Source organism: Chlamydotis macqueenii, chromosome 10 (genome assembly GCF_036417535.1).
Source record: "Chlamydotis macqueenii isolate bChlMac1 chromosome 10, bChlMac1.mat, whole genome shotgun sequence".
Classification (NCBI taxonomy): domain Eukaryota; kingdom Metazoa; phylum Chordata; class Aves; order Otidiformes; family Otididae; genus Chlamydotis; species Chlamydotis macqueenii.
In genome coordinates this window covers 15,267,580-15,291,850 of record NC_141565.1, presented here as the reverse complement: position 1 = coordinate 15,291,850, position 24,271 = coordinate 15,267,580, and the positions used below count along the sequence as shown (strand labels likewise).

Below are 24,271 nucleotides of genomic sequence, written 5' to 3'. Positions count from 1 at the left end.
TTTTCATCCTGGTGGAATTTATACCATCCCTGCGTCAAGTTTTGCTGTTGAGCTGAGTAAGTCTGTGTGCGCTCCGTTGTAATGAACTGCAGCCTCAGAGTGTGGGCAAGGGAAGTTCAGAAAGATCACCGATAACCGTAATCTTGTTCGTCGATCTCTATTTCATCTTTTTGAATTGCTGATATAAGTAAAGCATTAGAGAATACAGCAAAAAGCTTTCCTACATGCTTTTTCACGCACAGTTAACTGTTAAACACGTTTAAAAACTGTTTGTTTTCCTCCTTGCTTGTATCTAGAAATATGTAAAAAAGAAACACACCTTAGCGTTGCATTAGAGGAGAAGGTGTACTACTTCATCAGCTGCACGAAGGTAGGTTAGCTCAGTGCCTGCTGTGCTGCTTCTCTGACTTTGTTTTTCCCATTGCTCAAGCTCTGAGCATACATGATTTACGGCCCAAGATTTAAAGCTGTTTCCTTGAAAAGTCTCTTCTGGGAGGGGAGGAGTGGGCTGAAGAAAGAAAACCGTCATTTGTTAGACGGGATTTCTGGAAGAACTAAATCAAGACTGTACATAGCATTTCAATCTCCCAGCAATGCAGCAGGATCAGACCTCTCCATCCTCAGAGCACGATCCAGCTCCAGGAACCACAACAAGCCAAGAAGCCAGGGCTGGTTAAAAGCATCACACCCAGACAAGGTGGCACGTGTTTCCTAAAAAAAAAAAACACACACACTGGGGTGAGCACCAGGAGAAAAGAGATAATGAAGAGAAGTGCATGAAGCACAACCCTTTCCTGCCTGCACCAGCAGCACACAAGGGATGCAGCTGGACCAGCCTATCATTCCATTCTCACTGGATCCCATTCTGGAAGCAGAGGACAGCAAGTGGGGTTAAGATGGCCTTGCAAATTTTGTCTCAGGCATGGTCACACACATCAAAAGCCTTTTAGATGGACCTCACTGCTTCCATACACAACCACCTGGATGCTGCAGGAGGGCGAGTGGCTCTGGGTGCTGGTTTAGGTGGCTGTGCTCCCTGCAGGGATGGAGACAGCTGCATGCTGCCTTCTGTGTTCCCAAGGACGTGCTCCTGGCCTGGGTGGGGACAGGCAATGCTGCTAATTCAGTTACATTTGTAAAACTGTACTGAGCAGGTGGCTTAATAAACTACTGCAAATTCGGCAACGTGCAGGAATGTTATTCTGCAAGATTTTTTTGTTTAATGGGTAAACTTGTGGGAACAAGGCAGAAGGGCAGCATCTCCTGCAGAGATGTCCTAGGATACTGCTGTGTACGTTGAGGGTAATACACACCTGGAGTGAACCCACTGAGGAAAGCACACAGCTCCCCTTTAATACACATTTTAACTTTCATTTCCTGCTTTGTTCACGTTTGTGTCATGCAAGCTGGCAAGTAAACTTATTCCAATAAATATATCTGGAGAGGGAGAAAAGGTGTCCTCTGGCAGTTTTGAAGCCCGTGACAGCTGGTCATAGATCACGTTTAAATGTCAGCCCCGTCGAAAGCGCATCACTCTCCAGCCGCTCCCATGTTGGCCTACTGACAGGCCGAGCTGGTTGGCAGGGCTGATTCATGGCCCAGCAATATAATTCAGTTGCGCTTGTTCATTATTTATAGAAATCACAGGCATCGATGTTCTGGCTAGATCAAGTTACAGGAGCAATGATGGACGAAGGGTTACTATTTCAAATTAGGCAGGGGCTAAGCAGACTTCCTGGAGACAACAGTACATGAATGAAAGATTTTAATGCATTCTCCTGGGTACTGCCATGTGCATTCACTTTTGGGAATAGAAGTGGTGTTTCTGTGACATGAATTGTGGCCTTACGCTGAGCATCAATATTGCAACTAATGACATCACCACGGGCTTCAGCCTGCACAAAACACGACTTCTGAGGGTCTCCGTTTGTTGGTGCAGGTCTCTTCAGGGCTTTTGGGGGTATGAATATGTAAGCACCACAGTGTTGTCAGGGGTTTGCTATGGATGTTTACTGTCGTTTAAAACATTTATTCCCTTTGTGGTTAATGTTGTTCTCATGAAGGAAACCTAATGAAAATTACTGTTTGTATTTGGTTGGTAACATTTGTTGATAACATATGGTCTGGGAATGCTTCAGCAAATAAGAGCTTTTTAATAGTAAACAGAGATATGAGTTCTAGAAAGCAGATGCTGTCAAAATACACAGTGTAAGGTTGGATATTTTCTTACTTTTGCCTCTTACCCAAAACAAGTTTGTCTTCCTGCTTTCCCTGCTTGTTACAGCGCAGTTTTTCTAAGAGGGAAAACACAACCTGTGACCTGAAGCTGCAATTAGAAAATAAGATTGTTTCTTGGTTCTTATGCTTAAAACGTTTGTTAGGTAGCTGATGGCTCACACATGAAAAAGATATAATATTGATGATCTGACTGGACCTGTAGTGCTGTAGACGATTTATGGCAAACCTCAGCTCCCTGGCGTTGATGGCAGTTTGATGCGTTGTCGTAAAAGATGAAACATGTGGAACAGTGACACTAGGAGAGAAAACTTCAGAGCAAAGCTGATGAGGGAACCGAGTTCGTTAATCAGCTCTGCGCTGAACACGCTCATCTGCTATGCTCAGTTGGACAAGATTTGCTCAGTGGAAAGCAAAGCATAAATCTGTACTCCTTGTGCAAAAGAAGGAGTTAATTATTTTGCCTGGTAACTTTGCAAATGCCAAACCTGCTGTTTGGTATTTATGCTTGAAGAACATCTAGTTGCTGGACCACACGTCATTTGAGCCTTTTCCCATTCATTTCAAGGGAACTGCCTTTCTTCAGCAGAGGATCTAGTTTGAGGACAGTGTAAAATGAGAAAGTGTCGTTAATAGCATGAGGGTGAATAGAAGTGGTAAGTGAGATATGGTGTAATCTCTCATCTGACTTGCAGTAGTCTAGGTTGCAGCGTGTGTTCCGTCACATCACTCAGAGGCGTTGCTTACGGCACGCTCTTGGTTTCTTCGAGTTTACAAAGAGCACCTTGTCTGCAATTATTCTTCAAGCTTGCTTGCACACTTTGCATGAGATTGGAAGTGTGATGGATTTTCAGGGTCTCTGAGAACAACTTAGAAATCTAGCTGACAATGAATTATAAAAAAAAAAAGACAAAGAGAGAACAAAAAAAAAAAGAAAAAAAAGAGCAGTTCTTATCTGCTAGTTTCGCGTTGGGTCTCTGCATGATCATATGTTCAGGGGCATCCTCCTTGCAGTGGTGTGTTCTTCCCCAGTCCTTCCTCTGCCCTTCATCTTTGGCTGAGCTGTTCTCTGCTGACAAGGGCAAGTGCAGTCTTAGGAGTGCTTTGCTTAGCTCTGTCTGGAAGTTTTTGTCTGGCTTTATTTTAGTAAGTTTCTAACTTTCTAAGCTGTAGGAACAAAGCTTGAAATGCAACCGCAAAGTCTCACATGTAGAAGTATCGTAACTTTTTACCCCTTGGTATAGAAGGTATTCCCTTCTCTGCTACTTTCAAAATTGTTTAAAGCTTACAAATAAGCGTTAGTTCAAGTATCACTTGATTTTTGGTCCATGACCCTCTTCAGTCTGCACCTCTTTGCCAGAGGGAAGCATTTTCCTGTGTCTCTAAAACCTTAGCACAGGTGAACAATTTGACACATTGGTGTGAGTGGCACCACTTGTGGAGGCTCTTCTTAAGCCTGTTTGAAAAGCTGTGACCCTTAGGATGTTGAACAGACTTGGTGTTTCACAGGTTTCTTTTCCCTACGATCTCTCTAAATCAAAGCTGCTATGTAAGGTCTGGGTATCTCTAAGAGAACCTCACGAGGATGCTCACCAGCACAGCTCAGGTGAGCCCTCCTGGGTGTCACCACGCAGCGGCTCCAGCTGCACCACACTGCTTGCTGGGATGGGAACAGGGCCCAGGAAGAAAGTCGCCAAAACAGAGTGCAGTGGGCTGTGGCCAAGCTAGGGCTCTGTCCTCAAAGCTTCCCAAAGTGTCTGGGTTGGGAGAGGAAACCTCTAGCATGACATACTCAGGCCCGCCACCAGACCTCTCTCGGTGGGCTGCAGGGCTGCTGCAGTTTCCACATTCACATGGGGAAGGTCAGCTTCAAGTTGGGATCCCCCTGTAAGACTGCCAAGTTTGACCACAGATGTTGGAAAACTGTGACGGGGACCCTGTGCCTGCAGGGTCCCACATGGAACAAGTTCATGTTCTCTGCATACTCAGGCAGCTTGTGGTTGCAGGAGCTTGGAGATGTCTTCTAGAAACTTGCATTCTAGAGGGAGTTTTCGCATATCGTGGGTCTTTCAGCCCCATAGCACTGCTTTCCAAGCCACAGGACCACCTGAGGGATGACTCATGAAGTACAAATAGGAGACAGTGGTCTCAGTTCATTGCGGAATTGGAGAGCTGTCTGCTTCCTGGCCACTGTCATCCCATCCCCAAGGAGCCAGGGTCCTGCTCTGCAGTCCCAGCAAACGAGAATTACTCTAGGTGTCATGGTTTGAACTTAAACCTGGGCTAGGCTGAAGGGCTGGGCTGTCTTCTTCAGAGAAAGCAAACCTCACTATCAACCTGGAAAGGAGAGATTCATTAGCCAAGAGAAGAGCAGAGGCATGAGCGATTACAGACGTCCTAGGTGCAGATGTCGTCTGTAGCTGTCACTACAGAAGACGTATTATTCTTTCTAAACAAAAAAGTTCTCTAAAATTTGGTTTAATGCTGCTCCCAATTACTCTTTTGGTTTTTTTTTTTTCCTCAAAGAACCATCATGGGTTTTCCAAACATCTGTCCCACATTTCCCTAAGAAGATAATTAATGCCTTTGTTACTCTGACAGCTCAGCCTTTGGCTTCTGCCAGACAGGACATTTTTTGTCAACCATTGCACGCCCAAGGTGTAGCACTGCTGACCTGCCAGTGGACCTGAACATCTCTCTCTCTCCTTATTTTCACAGCTGGGGCACCCAAGGAGACTTCACAACAACACATGCGCTTCCTGCAGTGAAGGTGAAGCTGTTCACGGAGAGCACAGGAGTGCTGGCTCTGGAGGACAAAGAGCTTGGGAGGGTAAGGAGATTTTGAGTTTAATAATGTTTCCATCTGGCCCTGCTTTTCTAGAGAAATCTCTCCTGTACGGAAATATCTTTGGAGCACAACATGCTCTGCTTTTCTGCCAAGCTTCAGGAGGGGGGAAAAAAAAGCAAGCTCTCCACTGCTGGAAAGGAGTGCATCTCGCATGCTGTCTTTGTTGTGAGTTTTTAATGGCAGCGTTTCAGCTGGCTGTGCCTGCGCTCCGCAAAGGCAGAGGATCTTGTGTGCGATATTGGCAGGCCGGAAAGCCTTAGAAGTTGCTTTCGGAAATGGACATTCCTGAGGCAGAAAAGGGGATTATGCTGGAGCAAAAAGAGGGGATTTAAGTTTGGCAAGAGAGCGTTAAGCTGCTCTCGTATCTGCCGAGCAGCCGGTGCACGGTCTGAGCATGTGAAAGCACTGATTGTGGTACTCACCGCAAAGGGCTCGAAATCCTGGCTTCCCTGAGGATTGCAGCTGAACTGGTGGCTTCAGTGGGACTGGACTGGAGAGTGAAATGTGGAGGTTTATTGCCCCCATCAATGGTTTTAATAGCAAAGAGCTCAAATTCCCAAGGTATTGTCTACAGAGCCGATCTTCCCACCCCGTCTCTGCCCCTCACCTGCCACCTCTAAACCAGGGCCCTGGGAGTGGTGGCCCTCGACTGCTGCAGCCCACAGCTCCAGAATATCTGCGGGCAGCGCTGTTCTGTGGCTTTGGGACGCTTCAGTTAGACTCCATAGATTTTTTGCAGCTGTATAATTTATGTTAGCCCCAGGCATAACTGGCAGCAAACTTCCTGCCATCCCTTCCTCAGCTCTCCAAGGGTGTGAGATCAACACAGTGAAGACCCCATGATAACCAGTTCATGAGAAGAGAGGCTTTATCTTAACACACAGGCTTGGCACCTCCCATGCTGTGGCTCAGCGTGGCCTGAGCGATATCCAGGAGCAGCCAGGGCTCTGTCTGCCTGGCTCTACACCGCCCCTTGCTCTCCACCTTGTCTACCTGGCCATGGCCAAGAAAGCCACTGATGCTGTGGCAAGTCCAAGTATGGTATTTCCAATTATGGACTCATCTGTTGTTGAGGTGTTTCTTGCTAACCCCATGGCTCTTTGTGCCTGGACACAGGAGAGCCTGTGTCTGTAAAACAAAAGTTTTTCCTAATTAATGTGGTTTTGTATTCATCCTGTTCATGCAAGTTCAAGACGTTTTTCCAGGTCCTAGTGAGCTGTTGATCTAATTTATATCTTTATGGTAGAGAGCACTGCATGTGATTCAGTCTCATATAATTTATGTTCATTTTAACTATTTGTATTTTCACATTCATGTAACATCCTTTGTTCTTCCATTTGAGAGAGAGAAAAGCAAAGTTACCTCTTCTTTTCTCCTGTCAGTCTTCTCTTCAAAGAGTCACAGCCCCTTCAGACTTTCCTCATCCACACCTTGATGCTTCCTTTCTCCCTGCCCTCCTCCTCTTATCAAAGAGGGGATGTTCCTACCAGGCTGCAGTACTCCAGCCAAAGAGCTACAGCTGCTTTGCCCCATGCATCATAATATTTTCAGGATTATTTTCAAAACCTCCTTCTTCAAACAGCCTGGCACTCCTGCCTTTATCCGCTGCAGCATGCTGAGCAGAGCTTTTCACCCAGCCGACCGCGATGCCATTCAGGGCTTTTTCCCCTGAGTGGTTACACTCGGTGTGGACCTGCTTGCTTTGTAAGTCTTGTTTCCACTGGCAGCCATGAGCGGTGCTGACTTTGCTGGTCTCGGGAAGCAATTAGCTGTTCATGTTGTTCTGAGAAAGACGTCAGGCCCCAAAGCGACCTCTCTTGCCCTGAAATGCTGATGAGCCAACCCCACGAGTGCACTTCAATTCCCAGTCCAGCGGGAAGCCGTCCCTTGGCTCTGAGCTTCGGCGGGCCGAAGGACGTGGGCCAGGAGCGGCAAGTGCAGGGAGCCGGGCGGTGATTTCCCCTGGCCCGTGGCCACCAATGCTTTCAATCAGCCGAACTTCAAAGGGATGCTCAGTGTGCCCGGAGCGGCTAAGAGATGACGCGTGTCTGCTCAGGCTGCATCAGGATTTCTTTTTTTAATGAAATAATGAAATGAGGAGCATGTTAAGCCCCTGGTTTAGCTACTGGAGTGGGCACGAACCTATCTGCACTGAGAAAGAAGGGAAGCAGGTTTTACACACAAAACCACCATGCTCAGCTGCCCTTTGAGAAGCGGCTTTGTGCTCTGCCAGGCATGTACAATGCCCACTTTCTGTTGCAAGTGTTAAATTGGCAACTGGCCGGCGCTCCTCATTTCACCACTTTTATCCAAGGGAGAGCTAGAAAATGCTCTCAAGCCCTGAACTGCTGGATGGGCAGCTGAAGGCATGGGAATACATCCTGGCCCTATTGAAGCCGGTGGCAAGGCTCCCATGGATTTCAGCCATGCCAAGACTTCATCTACTGAGAGCAAGGAGGGGAAGAGCCATGAATTACAACAACACTGAGCAAAGTTTATGCGCCTTTTGATGAAAAAGAGTTAGAAATCAAAGTGGGGAGCATCCCAAACACCAAGAGTGGCTGCTGCTTCGCTGAGAGATGCGGTTTAGTGTATGACCTGCCTTGCAGTGGGTGCTTGGAGGCTGCTCAGAGTCTGAGTCCATCAATATTTCTGACAACACCCCGCATGGAGGACTCACTTCTCATCTTCAGGATTTGCTTAGATGTGTTTTTTTTTTTTTTCACCAAGAGTGGTACAGCAGAGACTGGCATTGCTCAGTTATCTATGTAACTAATAACAGCTTCAGACTCCTGCTAGAGAAAGCATTAGTCTAATTCAATAAAAGAAGTGATAAATAATGTTGATGAATAACGGTGAAGTCGAGAATCTACTGATATTAACCTCAGGCTTTGGAGGAGGCAATAAAATAATTTCTAAAATCATTCATCAGAGGGTAATAGCATCAGGGATATTTTAGTGGAAAGCAGCCCCTAGGTTGTTGACTCAGCAGTAAAGTTGAAGAGCAGAGGAATACAGGATTATAGCCTGGGCTGGAGTTCGGCAGGAGCTTGGACTAAGTGTGAGTGGGCAATGAGTGATGGAAGGACAGCAAATAACGAGGGTGAGTTCAGTTCATTTACCATGGTCTTTGCTTAAATGACGGGAACTGATAATGCAGTTCTGTTCTGCACAGCCCCATGAACAATGGCATGGTAGATAGAGGAGCCAAAGAATATATGAAATAATCTCAAAGTAAGAAGCTGTACTCTAAAAAGGCAATAAAAAGCCATCCTCACTGATATGAATAGAAATTTCCAGACTGACTTTTAGGGGAAAAGAAGCTCATCTGATGTGCTTTTGTTTCCCATTAAAACACATTTTGTTAATAATTTTTCTCTTTAACATTGTTGATTTTGATGCTTGCAGGTTGTTCTGCACCCTACTCCCAATAGCCCAAAGCAATCAGAGTGGCACAAAATGACTGTTTCCAAAAACTGCCCGGATCAAGACCTGAAGATCAAGCTTGCCGTGCGAATGGATAAGCCTCAAAACATGAAGCACTCTGGGTAAATGCTTGTCTTGATCTGAACTGAATTTGTTTTGAATATGCATTAGAAAAATTCTCTTTCTTAAGATTCTGGAAGAGAACCTTTTCTCAAGCTCACAGGAGGTCAAAAGAAAGATAAATATAAAATGGCATTAGTTCAGTCATTTATAATAACTTCCCATATTCATAGCATAATCTTTTTAGCGCATATCAGCCAAACAATTTAAATTTTAAACAGTATTCCGTGGGAAACTACTTGGTTATTTTTTTTTTTCCTGTAAGGAAATAATAGGTGAACTGCCTGACTCTCTTATTGAGAAAGGTATGATTTCCTAAGTTATTTTGTGTTTCATTGTATTGACTGCTCAGAACCAAAAGCACAGCACACCTTCCACTTAAAATAAACTCCAGCGTGATCGTCATTATTTATACAGAGATACACAGCACAATTAGATAGCAGTTGCCTGGAGTAAGACTAATGATCTGGAAGGTTAAAAGGGAAACCTCTCCCCTCCAGACGTGAGTGTCAGAGGATCTGGGGCTGGAGGATCCCTGACCCCCACCCCTGGCTTCCGCCTTCATGCCCTGCGATTAGAAATTGGATCATCCTTGGGAAGATCTAGCTAACGCCACTGGCAAGGCTTTCCTCTGCTCTTCAGAGCTGAGGATGTGACAGAAAATAGAAACCATCCAGGAAAGTCACTATTTTGATTAACACTTTCTCAGTATGTTTTTGATGCCCTAAAAGTGACTTTGTTTCATTTTTATTTTCATTGTGTTTTGTTAGATTCAATCCATTATTAGATGGATTGGATCACTCATCTTTTCTTAAATTCCTTCTCCTCCTCTTCCTGTCTTCTCTGCTAATGAGGTCAGAGCCAATAGCCACATGTGAAGTTTAATTTCTCCACCACGATCACGGGCACTAAAACCAAGAAAGGACAGTTCACCTGTCATACTCACTTCCCTGGCTGCAGCTGACAGCAACAGGGCTGAGCAGTCCTGGCTTTTCTCAGGCTTTCTTCAACTAACATTTGATTTACGAGATGCTGCTTAAAACTGTGCGGTTTATGATACTACCTTGCTATCAGAGCTGAAATGGTCTTTCTGTTGAGGTTAGCGGTAATAGCAAAAAGGTCAATTGTTTCCCTGTTGTTGAACTAGCCAAGGACTCAGTGCCCACGTTAGCATGACTTGGGATTTTACGGCTTAAGCGTTCACCAAGAGTATGCTGGATCTTTTCTGGCATAAGGAACCACTAGCATAATGAAAAAGGAATTGTTTTTCTATTGTATTGAGCCAGAACTAAAGTAATTAGAATTATACATAAAACATATTAATGCTGGATAGTGTCCTTGTGTTTATGATTAGTCTGGTGCTGCTACTATTTTTGCCAGTGTTTCTGTTACAGTGTCACAGTGGCCAGTTCATCACAGAGATTAAATACTAATGTTGACATTAATTTTAAAAGTTAATTCCTCCTTTGTAGAAAACAGTAAATTTTCTCATTCTTAGAGATTATTCTGTTTGCTTGAATATCTGTAGCCAAGCACTTTCTAGAAATGAATCACTAAGCTGTTCAGCGTGGTGTCCTGGTTTGGTCAGTCCAGTGGATACTGGGATCCTGGGTACTGGTTTTGATGTGTCCCTTTCCTTGACAGCTCCACTCAGCCAAATGTTTTTGTGAAGGCTTAAAGCAACATTTAGGGTTTCTCTCCCTTAATTCTTCCGTTGCAAATGTATTCTTCATGCATCCAAGCATGCCGTAGCTATTCACTGGCATTAAAGCGCTTCTAAATCCTGAGCAAGTTGTGAAAGACAGAGAGGAAGAGAGAATTAATACTGTGTAACATTAAGACTCAGGGAGCTTTTTGTGTCACTTTCTTTACAGATTATTTGTTCAGGCTAGAAATAAACATATTCATGAATGCTGCTGAGCTTAAAAGTCTTGTAATTCTTCCTGCTTATGTATTAACTTCAGTTTCTAGGTGTGAAGAAAACATACTGAGAAGCAAGAGAACAACATATAGTCACTTATGTACTGAATTCACCTGTTCTTTTCTCTTAGATATTTATGGGCCATTGGTAAAAATGTTTGGAAGAGATGGAAGAAACGATTCTTTGTCCTGGTCCAGGTAACAGATTTAACTAGAAGTGATCTTAAATCACAATGTGGAATATTTAAGTCTTTCCCCAGCGATATTCAGCGCTGTGTAATTGATGCAGAGCTGTGGTTCTGTGTAGGGTGTTTAAGTGATGGATTTTTTTTCTAAATGTATACAACTTCTTAAGGATATCCCAGTTGCAGACATCTGGTCATGAGTTTCCTGATGCAAATGAATGCTTGGTGAATGGAGAACCAATTTTAGTGAGGAAATAATGAGAGGAGGAGAAACCTCAGTCTGTCTTGACTGGAGATACTTGGGTACAAATGCTCCCTTTTGAGCCTCCAGGTAAAATTCAAAGTCCGTTGAAATCTACAGAAGTTTCATCACTGGCTACATCAGAGTCAGTATTTTGTTCTTGACGTTTATCTGGCCTTCACGTTCATTACTGCCTCTCATTGCCTGCAGCTCTCATCAATCGTTTTGCCATGTCTCTGTTCCTTTTTCCCTTTTTTCTTTTTTTTTGCTTTCTGCCCTTCCAGTTTCAGTAGACCATGGTTAAGAATTTCAAGGGAATAGGCAGCTGATGTCCTCTGTGACCTAAAAGGTCAGTACTGGGGTGTTAGATTTTCCCTCACCTTCCCAAGGGCAGCTGAAACCATTGCATTGGCCACAGAAGTTTGGGGTCCTGGTTTAAGCAGCTCCATCTCCGCACTAACCTGATAAAGCAACAGAGCCCTTTTGGGTCCATCTCTCCCTCCCTCCTCTCTGGGTTCCCCAGCGTATGTTGTCTCCAGGTACAAGTAAGAAAAGCTCTGTGCAGGGTCCTGTGGTGAAAGGAACACAGAGATGCTCTGGTGGAATAACACGAGATCCAGCTGAGATCTTGTGCCAGCACAGAGCCAAAGTGATCAAGTCAGAGGGTGAAATCCTACTGCTGATGAAGCAGATGGCAGGTCTGCTGCAGGAGGACCAGGATTTCACCTGTGTGTAAGGACTGAGATGGTATAAACCAGATGTACCAGGCTCCATGTTTGGGATCGAGAATGCTAGTGTGCTGACTTTCCTGTGCTGGTAAGGGAAGAAGTCCATGTAGTCCATCTTCCACCTTACACAGCTGGCTTCTCTGGTCCTAAATCACCTAGTGTAAAAAAAAGAAATTAGTTTATTGTGAGTTAATTATTACTCCAAGTTCAACTGTCTCAGAGGAAGCTTAATTACATTCCCTGTTTGCTTGTCACTGCTGACCTCCATAGCGGTAAACTATGTGGCAGATAAGAAAATCCATCCTGGGGAAGTAAAAGGGATTTATGATGTGTGTGACCCATGTAAGTAGGAGCCCATTTGGAGAGACCAGTTGAGTGCCTAGCCCAATAACCAGGTGTGATCAGCAGCGAGAGTTAAGGGTCGCAGTGGCCACAGAAATGGGGGTGTTGGTGTAGAGCAGCCACAGGAGATGTCTGTGTCTGCCCAAGCCGTATGTTTAGATTTAGATAAAAGTGATGGGTTTAGGATCTGTGTAATCCATTCCTAGAGGCATCTGGTTTGCAAATGCACTCTCCATGCAGGAACTGGCCAGGTCCCTGGTGAGGTAGGGTGCTTGACGCCTCGGGGGGAGCCCAGTGTCTTGCAGAGCTACACCACTGGAGGTGCATCTCAGACTGTCTCCTGGGTAAGAAGCAGCAGAGGCTGCCATTACAGGCCATAATGAAGGAAAAGGCTTTTGGGAACAGTATGCAGTGATGTTGTACTTGGGCAGGGTTTGAGGACTGCTTTTCTGTGTGTATTTCCTTTATTATGTTCTGAAATGAAGTTAAAAGCACTGTGGCAGTCTATGATCACCTGTAGAACAACTAGTGTTGCTTTTCCTTGAGACACAATTAATTCCTATTACACCAAGTTCTCATTCAGTTTTTCTTGTGAACAGGGATTCTCCAAAGCAGAGAATCCTCTTTCCTAATATAGCTTCTCCCATAAATAACTCTATTGATGCTCTTCTGTGCAGGAGTTTGCAGGTTTGGACAGGGATTCCCAAGGGGCCTTTCTTTTGGCCATTCTATGTGGTTGCAATCACTTCTCTCGTTTTGTTTTCAGTTGCTATATATTCTTCAGCTTGCTGTGGAATTGAAGCTCTCAGAGTTACTCCATGTTTTCTCATGTTACTAGGTCTGTATTTGTCAGTTGGCATAAAAGAGCAGAATTTGGCCAGAAAAGCAATTCATTTGAATAAGATGAGCAGACTTTTGCCCCCAGAGAGTCTCTGTAGCCCACCTCAGAAATTCCAGCTGCCACTGCAGCTTCTCTGTTATGTTACCGTTTGCTCAACATTTGGTGCAATGTAAAGTGTTCTGCCGTACATCAAATATAAACAAGAAACACTCTCTATGCAGTCCCTCAGATGTAGTTTGAGCATATTGAACATGTCAGCAGGCAATAAAGATGGAATAAAAATACTTTGCTGTCCGTATGTTTGTCATTTGCTTTTCATGCAATGCAAAGGATGGGTGCTGATACGAACAGGGATTGGCAGTAAAGGTGCTGATGTCCAGAATGCTCTGAACTCTGCTGAACCACAGACAGAGAATAACCCTGGCAGGAAGGGGAGCTGGCTCCGTTTCATAAAGGACAGACAAGGAGCAGCCCCTGTTTCAGGAGGTCACTCATCAGCACAAGGCTCCTGCTTGCACCCGAGCCGAGAGATGGAGGCCGAAGCCTAACGTCCATTTGGGATATAGTGGTCTAGTTGGTCCGTGACACTACCCAGAGGACAAGGCTGTACGTTCAAAGGAATAACTAAACATTTCCTTTCTGATCCCTTGTCTCTGTCCCTTACCTGTAGCATCTTCTATTGCAGCTCTGTCTCCTCTCCCTTTCCTTGCAGAGTGGCCGCCTCCTCCTGGTCCTGTGCCCTCTCCTGCCCTCTTTCCCCATTTCAGGTGGGCGCTGCCTCCATTCCTCCAGCCCTAATGGGCGGTACCGCTCCGCCTTCTGGTAGCAGGGGTTAAGAAATTCATGGTAATAAATACTCAAACTCTTCATAACCATCTAAACAAAGCACAAAGGTGCCAAACTGCATGGGCGGCACCAAGGAGGAAGGTGTTGATGGCAGTTTGTCTCTTGTGTCAGTGATGCCTCGCCAGTATGAACGGAGGCTGTGGACATGTATGTAGAGAAAGGAGCTCTGCAGGGAGCATTTCCACTGCTACTTGGCTTGTGTAAGCCCTGGAGAGAAGGGGAAAGGAGCAATAACTGCCTTGTAATTTGGGTGGAATAATCCCTCGCACCTTCTGTGTCTGTGTAGCTGCGAGGGTTGTACAGGAGTGGAGATGGTTTGTTTGGGTGTAGTGGGTGAGAGAGATTCCTTTGTGCCGTTTCTAGAACTGGGCCTCGCCTCTCCAGCGCACACATTGCTGGGTGGACTTGGTTCAACCCCTCAGGGAAGGTTTACAGCGTGGCGTGGCTGGCAGAGCTGGTGCGTGCACTCCTCCAGCATGCACCCGTGCGTTAGGAGGGGATAGTTTTCTCTTCCGAATGAATCGCAGTCCTCTCTGCACGCTGCCCACCCTTCTCGTAGACACCCTTTGAGATGAGCAGCAGAAGAACAGAATACTGATTAGATGTAAATTACATGGCAGAGACTCGTTACTTGCCTAATTTTAAATCCTGAGATATGCAGCGTGAAAGTGATGGCAGAATATGGCCCTGAGCTTGGATGGAAATGGTCCGCAGCATCACAAGTGAGGAAAATGCTTCGTAAAGGCAACCGTTACGCCAGTGGCAGTGGTAAGCGAAAGCAATGGAGCAATTTTAGGGCAAAGTTCTCTGTGACTGGTTAGGAAAGAAGATGTGCATCCATCACAGATGTGTTTCATAAGTTGCTATATCAGCTGCCTGAGCACAGCATACAAATTTCAGCCAGTTTGCCATTAGACCCTTGATTGTGGAAAAGCTGAGATTTTTGATAGCTGACAGAACTTGTATTAATTCTTTGCAAGGTCTAATGTGCTGTACTGGCAACAACACCATTGTTGGTTCTGGTGGGCTTGCTGGCTTTGTGATAGGAAGTGTCTTATAATGATTCTTAAGGGCAAGTGAATTAATTACATTGAGATTTCAGACTGAATCTGTTCATCTCTTGTCATAACCCCATTTCTGTGCTCTGGCAGCATATGGGAAGTAACACTGCATGGTACCTGGATGACATGTCTGCTGAGTAGCTTGAAGCAGTTTTCCACTGATTGTGTCTGATGGTGTTTGCAGAATGTTGTTGGAACCAGATCAACTCTCTGCAGATTAAAACCAGTTGCAGTGTCTACGCCTGGATCTATTGTTCTAGTGACAGACTCCTTGAACGCATTATAATTTAGACTAACAGTGACGGTTCCTGCTTTTAGCAAAACTCAACTGTCTTGGGATAAAATGTAATGAAGTAAATGTTCAGTAACTCCGAATAACCAACAGAAATTGAAAATAATTCAGCGAAATTGCAATATACAACACCAACGATCCTAGACTGTGGACCTTAAGTCAAGGTAAATGACCCATAGCTGGTCATGTTAAATCCTGTTTTCAGTTAGACCCTCGCTGAGAACTGGGCATCGGTGGTGATTCTTGAGAAACCTTGAGTGTTGATGATAAATACAAGATGTTTGGGAACTGCTGGTTAAATAGATGGCACAGCTCGTTACACCTGGCTCTGGCAGGTCCCGACTGTCCCGTCCGTACTCACACAGGACGGCTTCCCATCACACAGCCCTGCCCGAGGAGAGCACCGCACACCTCCTGCTTGAAGGAAGAAGTTAGGACAACTGCTATCTGCAATTGTTTAGGGCTGAATGGATGTGCTGAGATGTGAAAACTGTTGTTTTCACATTTGTTTCTTTAAGCTAGATCATTTCCTCTGCTCATTTGTGTCAGGAAAGGGCTTGGGAGGCAACATACAGCTGCAACCAGAGGACAAAGTCTCCCATCAAAGTGGAAAGCTGTATTACAGCTGGCAGTATCTTAGCACAGTTTCTCTCCCTTGGGACAAAATGCTTGCTGTTAATCTAGGAAAGGTCCATTTAAGAATTTAACCCAAGTGGGGCGGTGTTCTGTCAACAGTGAGAAAGGGGGAGGCGGATGACTGAGCTCAGAGTGTGAGGGACGACAATTAACAGGTTTGAGCAGGATCCGGGGGAAAGCGGTGCTCACTAGAGCAGGAGTCTCTGGTGGAAAAACAAGGACGAAGTCAGGACTGGTTAATACATATCTACTGTATTTATTAATCAGTCGGATTATATAGCTGGTGACAGAACATGGTCGAGCGCCAAAAAAGTCAGATCTAATTTAGCAGCCTGGGAATAGTGAACTTTGGCATTTGTCTCCTGCTGTCTGCTTCCCCTTTCCTGAATTTCTTTGTCTTTTTCTCTTTTTTCCCCACTTTCTTTTCCTTCTGTTCCTTTGTCTCAAATTATTTCTCAAAGCATTTCCCTTATTCCCATTTTTGTAATGAATCGGCCAGGGCAGCCTTGGATTACTTCCCTTCCTTCAGTTTTGCTCAGTTCAGCTTCCTTAGATGCTCCTTTCCTGGCCCTCATCAAGTGCCTGGATGAAATCCCAGCTGCTTTGAGAGTTTGTCCCTCACTGGGCAGAGATTTCTCCTCTGTCTTCCTTCAGTTTCCTCTCTGTATCTGTGTTTTTTCCAATTACTCAAACCATTCATCTTGCCCATCCCATCTGCTCGCTCGCTCTCATACTCAGCTATGATTCGGTGTGAACTCAGCAGGCTGTAAGATTAATTTCTGCTATTAACTGTTTCACTTGTCTGGCCACTTCTAAGCTTGTGCAGAAAGCAGGCTCTGTAAAGCGCAATATTTTAGAGGACTGATGAAAGGCAAGCTGCAATCTCCGCTTGACCCTGCAGTGCTGTTCAGCAGTGAAGTGCGATCGTGACATACCGAGCTTTCTAGAATCTCATTTTGTCGGGTTTTGCTTTACCACCGCTCGTAAATGGAAGGAGCCACATTGCACTGGTAGCCAGGACATCAGTTTCTTTCTGACCCCAAGCAGTGAATGCTTGAGGCAGTAGGACAGGACAGACAGGCTGGTATCCCAGTCCTTGAAGGCAGTAGCTTCAAGGTTTAGGTGCAGGCACTCTGCATGGCACGGTTGGCACCTTTTCCAGAGGCCATCGATAGCTGTCTCCTCCCTCCAGGCCGATCCTAGCCTGCCTCCTGCCAGCAGGCTCCTGGGCATTCCTGAGCTTGGGCTTCGCAGTTGAGCTGTGTGTGAGTAGAGAACCCAGAAGAGCCCTGGCTCATCGCACGTTGTAGACCCACCTGTAAGCTTCCCTTGGAGGTCTCTTCTAATAATGATGTAGAGCAGCTTCTTCCAAGGAAACAATGTGAGTGCTAACAGGAGAAACCAGTTTGCTTTGCCTCTGTCCCAGGATGGCTCCACCAGAGGCTCCTGTCTACGTCTGATCTTTTATAACTTTTAACACAAGAGGTATAAGCTCTGAAATGCCTGCATGTGGTTCCATGCATTACTGTTGCGTTGACATGGTTGGCTTATTGATAGGATGAGGAATGTTTTCTAGGTGAAATATGAGAGGAATTATTTGTACATGAAGAAGAAGAAGAAATTCAGACCTCATGTCTGGGGTCAGAGAAGAAGAAACTGAACTACTGAATGAATTTTACCTGTTGCCGCAGCGTGTACACGAGAGGAAAAAAAAAAAATAGTTCTATTAATGTTTTCAATCAATGTCAGCATAGTTTAGGACTGACTCACTTAAGGAATTAAATTTATCACTCAGTCCCTGAAGTTAAGGCTGTCTAACACGGAGAAATCAAATTCTCAGTACTTAGATGAAATCTCTGGGATGTTACGATAAATCCAGCACATTCAAGAGTTTCTCCAGGAGATGGCAGCAATATTCTGCGAGTGTGACTGAATGAACACTGCAGGAGTCCTCTGAATATTGTGCGGTGGGGCACCAGGTTATTTTTAGATTTCTTCGTGTTAATCTTTTTAATTTTTGTGTTGCCGGTACGATGGTATGCATTCAAAGTTCATAGCATAGAATATGCACTGGTGTGCTCCTGCTATTGGTCTGTTACTTGTCAATCTTTCGTCAGCTCTGGTAGTTTTAAGGAGGATGCAAGATGCTTAAAGCATCGCTTTTAGTCTTACTCCCACAAATGTGTTAATGATAGGGTTTATTCTTAGGTGGCTTTTGGAGCTGTTCCTGGAGGAAGGCAGGGCTGCTGAGAGCAGGCTGGCAGCGAGCAGAAGCCCGCAGAGGGCAGCAATAAACCGAGCGCCGGCTGGGAGATGAGGCTATGCCAATAGACGTGTCCCCGACTTCAATAAATGACATTTTATTAGCAATAGATGCCACCAAAATAGGTGCTGCTGTGTATTTGTAGCCAAGCGATTTGTCTGGAGTTTGTAGGGAAAATGCCCCAGCCCAGCCGCTTGCCTGTCTTTCAGGATCTCTCCCGACTTCCGAAAAATGACGAGCACGATCCATTGCCACCCACTAGAGTTTTAAAGTTTCCTCCAGAGGTCAAGAAAATGTCCAGACTAATAAAATTACGTCAGGCGTCCAGGATGTGACACAACCTTAACAAAGTCATTTGAAATCATTTGACAGTAAATTTCCCCGTGAGTTCCTAGCCTGGGGTGCGGAGAATCCTCTCCTCTCCTCTCCTCCCTGGTTGAGCTTCTCGCCGACCATCCAGATTGCAGCACGCCGAGTACGCGCGGGGTCTTGATGCGGCCTGATGGCCTCCTAAAGGCGATTCGGGAGCCTGGCAGAGCCCCCGCAGCTGAGTCGGCTTCCGTCAAGAGCTTGACATTGAATGTATCGTGTCATGCAGATGGTACCTCAGAGGAGTGAGAGCTGCCATTTACAGCACTGATGACAACAACTGCCGAGATCAGTGGGATCTTAAGATTGCTTTAATATGACTGGCACCTAGCAATTTAGCTCACATTGTTTGTGACAGGGTGTCACTCTTGCACTTGTCTGGGGATGAATGATAGAGGGTTTTTAAAGCATGGAGCTTCCTCTTTTCGAGGAAATTAAACCGCTGTATGTAGCGATGCGGAGAATTAGATGCCTGCCACAGCAGGGTGCGTTGGGAGAGAGATTTGTAAAAGCCTGGTAAAAACTTTAGTCTGTCTCATAAGGGCAATGACTGTCAAAATTACCCCACCACCCTCTGTCCCTGTAAACATGCCATCAGCGTAAAGCATTTGTAAACGCGTTGGATTGCCTTGTCGTGATCACCCGGTGCCATCTTAGCTTTGTGGTTTTCTTCAGGTTAGTCAATACACATTTGCTATGTGCAGCTACCGGGAGAAAAAAGCTGAACCTCAGGAGCTGCTCCAGCTTGACGGATACACTGTGGACTACACCGACCCGCAGCCAGGTACGGGGGCCGACAGCTTGCTGCTGCGCCCGCGGGTGCTCATGCCCCTACGCTGCGTACGGCTCCCAAACGGGAATCCTCTCTCTCTCTCCCCCTGCTTGCAGCTGAACTGTGATCAGCATTATTTTAAATATGTTTGTGTTTATACTGATCATTAGTTATGCGTGACTTTACTATAAATAGATCTAAGGAACTGAGCTAGGAGTTGCACTAGAGCAGGGAAAGACTCACCTTCTCTGGGGAGCCTAAGTGAATTAGATGCCTAAATCCCAATAAAATTTGATTGTGAACTGAATGTTCAAATCTGGTAATGATCCTAACGTGTACCTTCAAATTATATTCTCTAAATAAAACGTTGATTCTGATGTTAGGGAGATGGGAAGATGGGTGCCGAATCAGGGCAAAGACAGAAGTAAGCACGTCACCCAAGCACGTTTTGTGCAGCGTGAGCACTGATGTGCTTACTCTAATGGGAAACCTCCCACTCCATCCCCTCAAAACTAATTTTTAATGGGGCTCCAGCGGTGCAATCCATACAGGACCTTCACTGATGGGGCTGTAGGTGAGAAAAGCAGTTAATCTGGGTGTGTAGGAGCATGTTTTAGTAATCACGGTGCAGGGTGCTACCTTGCAGACTCTCTCACAGGTGAGTTTGGTGCAGGGGAGGGTACTGAGCTCAGCCAGGAACTGGGGGCGGTGCGGGGCTGACTGCGGACACCTGGGGTGGCGGTGGAGTGGGAAGCTAGGAGAGATCCCCTGGCCAGCCTCAAAGTCTGCAAAACTCCGTTGTCGCTTCCTCTCCTGCCAGGTTTGGAGGGTGGCAGAGCATTCTTCAACGCTGTGAAGGAAGGAGATACAGTGATTTTTGCAAGTGACGATGAGCAGGACCGTATCCTGTGGGTCCAAGCCATGTACCGAGCCACCGGCCAGTCTCACAAACCTGTGCCACCTACCCAAGTGCAAAAGCTGAATGCTAAAGGAGGAAATGTACCCCAGCTAGACGCCCCAATCTCTCAATTTTGTAAGTAAATAAGTTCTCCTAGAGAGCAGAAGTCTTTGATGGAAAGGTTTTTCTGCACTGATGTAAATCAGTATTTGCATACATGTTTCTGACTCCAAAATGAATTTCTTTCCATTATCATTAAGCTGCTTTTTACATCAGTGAATCCAGAAGCAGTTAACTTGTGTGTTTAGCACAACCAAACCCAAGAAACAAAATTCCTTGGGAGACTTGTCAATGAGTATTTTAAAGTGCAATACTTGATGGAGGAGAGACTGGGATCCAAGAGCCTGAGACCCAGCTTGCTTTCTGCAGCCGCGCATTTTATCCACACACAATAAACTGCACACCCAGATCAGAGCAATTCATTAGCGCCATTAGCTGTCTGTCAAATGCGTCACGTGCTCAGAACTACAGGTGCAAATCTTGCAAGTATGAAATGCACACACAAAAAGAGGTCTCCTGTTGAATATTCAACTGTAGGAAAACATATGGTATTTTTAACAGGTTGCTTTGCAGGCCAGTTAGATGTGAATTTAAAGCAATCATCTTTTAAGTCGTAGCTATGCTGCATGTCCTGTGCAGTTATACCCAGTTTGCTTAATTTGAAATTTAGAGCAATTTCTTTTGTCTTGCAAATGTAATTTGATTATAAACCAGACAAATGTCTCCTCGTTCATTTTTCTTGAAGGTCTCGATCACACGTCTGGAGCCCTTTTGTTATGTAACATATAGCAGTTCTTACTGGTTTCAGCAAAATTTAAGAATTAGTATCATTAAATATAAGTAAAATAAGGAAAAGTGATACATATTAGCAAATTCTTCCAATTAAATCAGATTTTAACATTTAAAATAGTCTGTTTAAAGCTGTTATGGAATAGTGTGTTCTAAGGAACTCAGAAAATCTACCCCTTGCTTAACAATATAATTTGACTTTCTTTTATATTGGTTTAACTTCTTCATGTCAGTATTTATAGAAAGTAACAATGCAAGACATACACCTGTGCCATCAATGTTACAGCTGAAGACCTCTACTTGCAGCTTTTTTTTTTTTCCTTTTTTTTTCTTTTTTTCAAATCCTCCACATGCCTGCATATTTTGGACTCCCTTCAGCCTTCCATTGCTGCTGCTGTCAGTGAGGACGTAGCATGATGCAGCGTGGTAAACATGTAGTCAGTATTTTCATTTTGGTGACCCTCATCATGTTCATCCCAGTCAGGTCACTGGCTTTGGGGGTGCAAGGTGTGAAGTGCTGGGGTCGGGGAGGAAGGATGCCTCTCAGAAAGCCAAAATGGGAGGTAGGAATTGGGCTCTCGCAAGTGGGAAATGTACTGGCTGTGTTTAGCCTCTAGACCTGGCTGAGTCGTGCTGACCTGAGAGCACTCCCAGGGGTTGTATGTCATTCTGTCCAGGTTTTTGGATGTAGCAGGCACAGGTCCTTCTACATGCTAAAAGCCTTCAAAGTGTGGGAAGGGAGAGCAGCAGAGAGATGCTGCTTGTGGCTCCCTCTCCTAACAAGCGATGCTGAAGGATGCTCCTAGCTGTGTGGCTGGTGCAAAGAGGATGCACTCCTCGTGCCAGCATGATCCCTGCAGATTAGGACAAGGACAGCAAGAGAATATCAAACTCGGTCCTTGCCAGGGAGCAGCGAAGTTGGTGACTGAGCCCAGGAGTCCTCTCTGCACCTAACCACAGCCCAGCACGTCCACCGGAGACTTGTGCTGCTTGTGGTCCTGCAGACCTGTATCAGCCTCGCTGTGCTCAAAGCTGTAGAAACGCCACAGGTTTGACCTTGCTTTTTCCATCTCACTTGCCTGCCAGGAGGCAGGGATTGCTCATCCTTGCTGCTGGTGAAAACAGCTCCAGGGCATCTGAGAGGGTCAGGACCTGACCTCAGTTTCTCTCACTTGTTCTCACGCTGACACCCGCTCCAAATCTGGTTCATTTGGCTTTTTCTATGCCACCACCCTCTTTCCATCCACAATGCGTTTTCCCCATAAGCTGGTCGACTTCAGGCTTCCCCTTTTTGCTGCAGGCACCAGGAAACCCTTTTGGCTATGTTGTGCCAAAGCATGGAAGGGGGAAACCGTTTGACTCCTCAATCTGATTATGATAGTCTTGCTAATTCAGCCTCCTCTGGGCTAGTGTGTTTTGTCCTCAGTCTTCCTTCCTCCTCCTCCCTTGGATCTAGATCCCTCAGAAAGCTTTTTGTGCACTGGGCCTTCGTGCTACAAGAGGAGGAGGGCAGCATGCCATAGCACACCATCATCTCAACAACAAGGCCTACTCATTTTTCATATTTCAGCGTTTGTACATGGCAATGCTCGTTGCAGAAGTCATTGGGCACAGCAGTTAAATAATCAGAAGCAGAAGTGAGTCATGCATGCCGCACATGATGGCTTATCGGGAGTCTTAAATGCACAAATACGTATCTCAGCTCCTTCAGCCTTGAAATTCAAACATATCAAGTATTGCATTTTTTACAGGGTCTTGGTTTGTTATTGGGTTTTTTTTTTGCTTGAGTTTTTTGGTTTTGTTTTGTTTGGGGTTTTTTTTGCCTGCAGAAAGGTAAGGACTTCTGCGAGACATTTTATTCTTGTATATTTATCTTTATAGCTGTCATATTTTTTGTGCTTATTAGAGGCTGTGGTGAATAAGGGTATGCAAAGAAGTAAATGTTAAGCCATTTGACGAGTAACTGTTGTTACAGCTTTCATATTGTAGTGGTCCGAGATGGCACACGCGCATGCATGCACATGCAGAGAAATTCCAGCCCTCCACTCCTGGGATGGAGCTGTCTGTTCAGCAGAAACTTGAGAAGAACATATTTTGCTTTTGGGGAAACTTGGGAGAAATAGTGAATTCATTTGGTTCCCACCTCTTTTTGACTTAGTCAACACAAACTTCAAGCAGCACTCGAATTCTCGTCTGCAGTTCGACAGCAGCCCTTGATTTGGAATGAAACAGACAGCTCTGAACCAGGGTGGAGTTTATTTTATTTGCAATTTAAGTACTGAAAAAAATAGATCCTGCTATTCATTAATTTTTGTATGACTCTACAGTCCCTTTTATGTGGGTGAACAATACCTGTTAGAGTGAAAAGTTTTGCTTTTTTTATTTTGCTACAATTTAAAAGAAAAACTCCATTCACGCAAAGCTGTGCTTTTCTCCAGTGTTTGCATTATGAAAGAAAAAAACCCAAAACTGTTCTTGTTTACTGTTGAAGTCATGCACAGTATTATAGTCAATAATGCTGCCAATACATACTACACCTTTTGGCGATATTTAAGCTTCATAAAAGTGGTCACTTGTCTGAAAGCGCCAGTCTTTGTTCGTTCTGTGTTAGTGATGCATCAAACGAAATTCCCAAACATGCTCAACGTTCATGTTTTTCAAAACTCTTTTATTTTTACCATGAAAGATTGGTCCGTACTTGTTTTACGTATCACTTGTGCTTATATTTTGGTTTTTAATGTCTGTTTATATTTAATGACTGTTAATCACACCATATACAAAGAGTTGGTTGTTTTGAGAATTTGTAATTATTTGTTCCCTCATAATACGTAGCAAGGTTTATTGAGCTGCTTAAGAAATTTTCAGCTGTAAGTGGGTTGTTTTGGTTTTTTTTTGGTTGGTTTGATTTCCTTTAAGTTTCTTTTTCATTCTTTGCTTGAACCCAAATATTTAGCTGCTAGGTTAGGGCTCCTGTCTGCTTTCCTGAGCCTTGTTGCTAGTCTTTATGTTATTCTGGTTTGTTCCTTCTTACCCTGCTAACTTCTAGCTGGACTCAAGGGTAAGTGCTTCCCTGTAGCTAGCACAGCTCAGATAATCAGACTAGATTATCTGACATATGCAATGTGCTTTTTTTTTTTTTCCTCTTAAATCTTTCTCATGTTTAGATTTTGTAGTACAAACTTTCCATGTTATTTTCCTGAATTGAGGTTTGAAATGTAAGTTTCCATACTGAAATGAGGATGCATGTGATGTTTGCATAATTGCCTTCTCTCCCTGGCTTTCACATTGGCATCAAGCGATCCTCTTAGTAAAGCCAATCATTAACATTTCTATTTTTCATTCCAAGATGTAAATATTAATTAACATCACAATAAAAACTGTAAGTAATACCTTCTTTTG

The 24,271-nt window shown here is 44.8% G+C and overlaps 1 protein-coding gene across 10 annotated transcripts in view; it reads left to right on the top strand.

The window, feature by feature from the left end:
- The window catches only part of CADPS (calcium dependent secretion activator), a 212,558-nt gene that overhangs the window by 93,581 nt on the left and 94,706 nt on the right, over positions 1 to 24,271 (top strand). For all 10 annotated transcript variants that reach the window (XM_086755865.1, XM_086755861.1, XM_086755864.1 and 7 more), the window contains exons 7-11: positions 4,954 to 5,065; positions 8,492 to 8,631; positions 10,681 to 10,747; positions 19,029 to 19,137; positions 19,946 to 20,158. In XM_086755865.1, the coding sequence (XP_086611991.1) occupies positions 4,954 to 5,065; positions 8,492 to 8,631; positions 10,681 to 10,747; positions 19,029 to 19,137; positions 19,946 to 20,158 (641 nt within the window). The remainder of the gene's footprint in view (positions 1 to 4,953; positions 5,066 to 8,491; positions 8,632 to 10,680; positions 10,748 to 19,028; positions 19,138 to 19,945; positions 20,159 to 24,271) is intronic.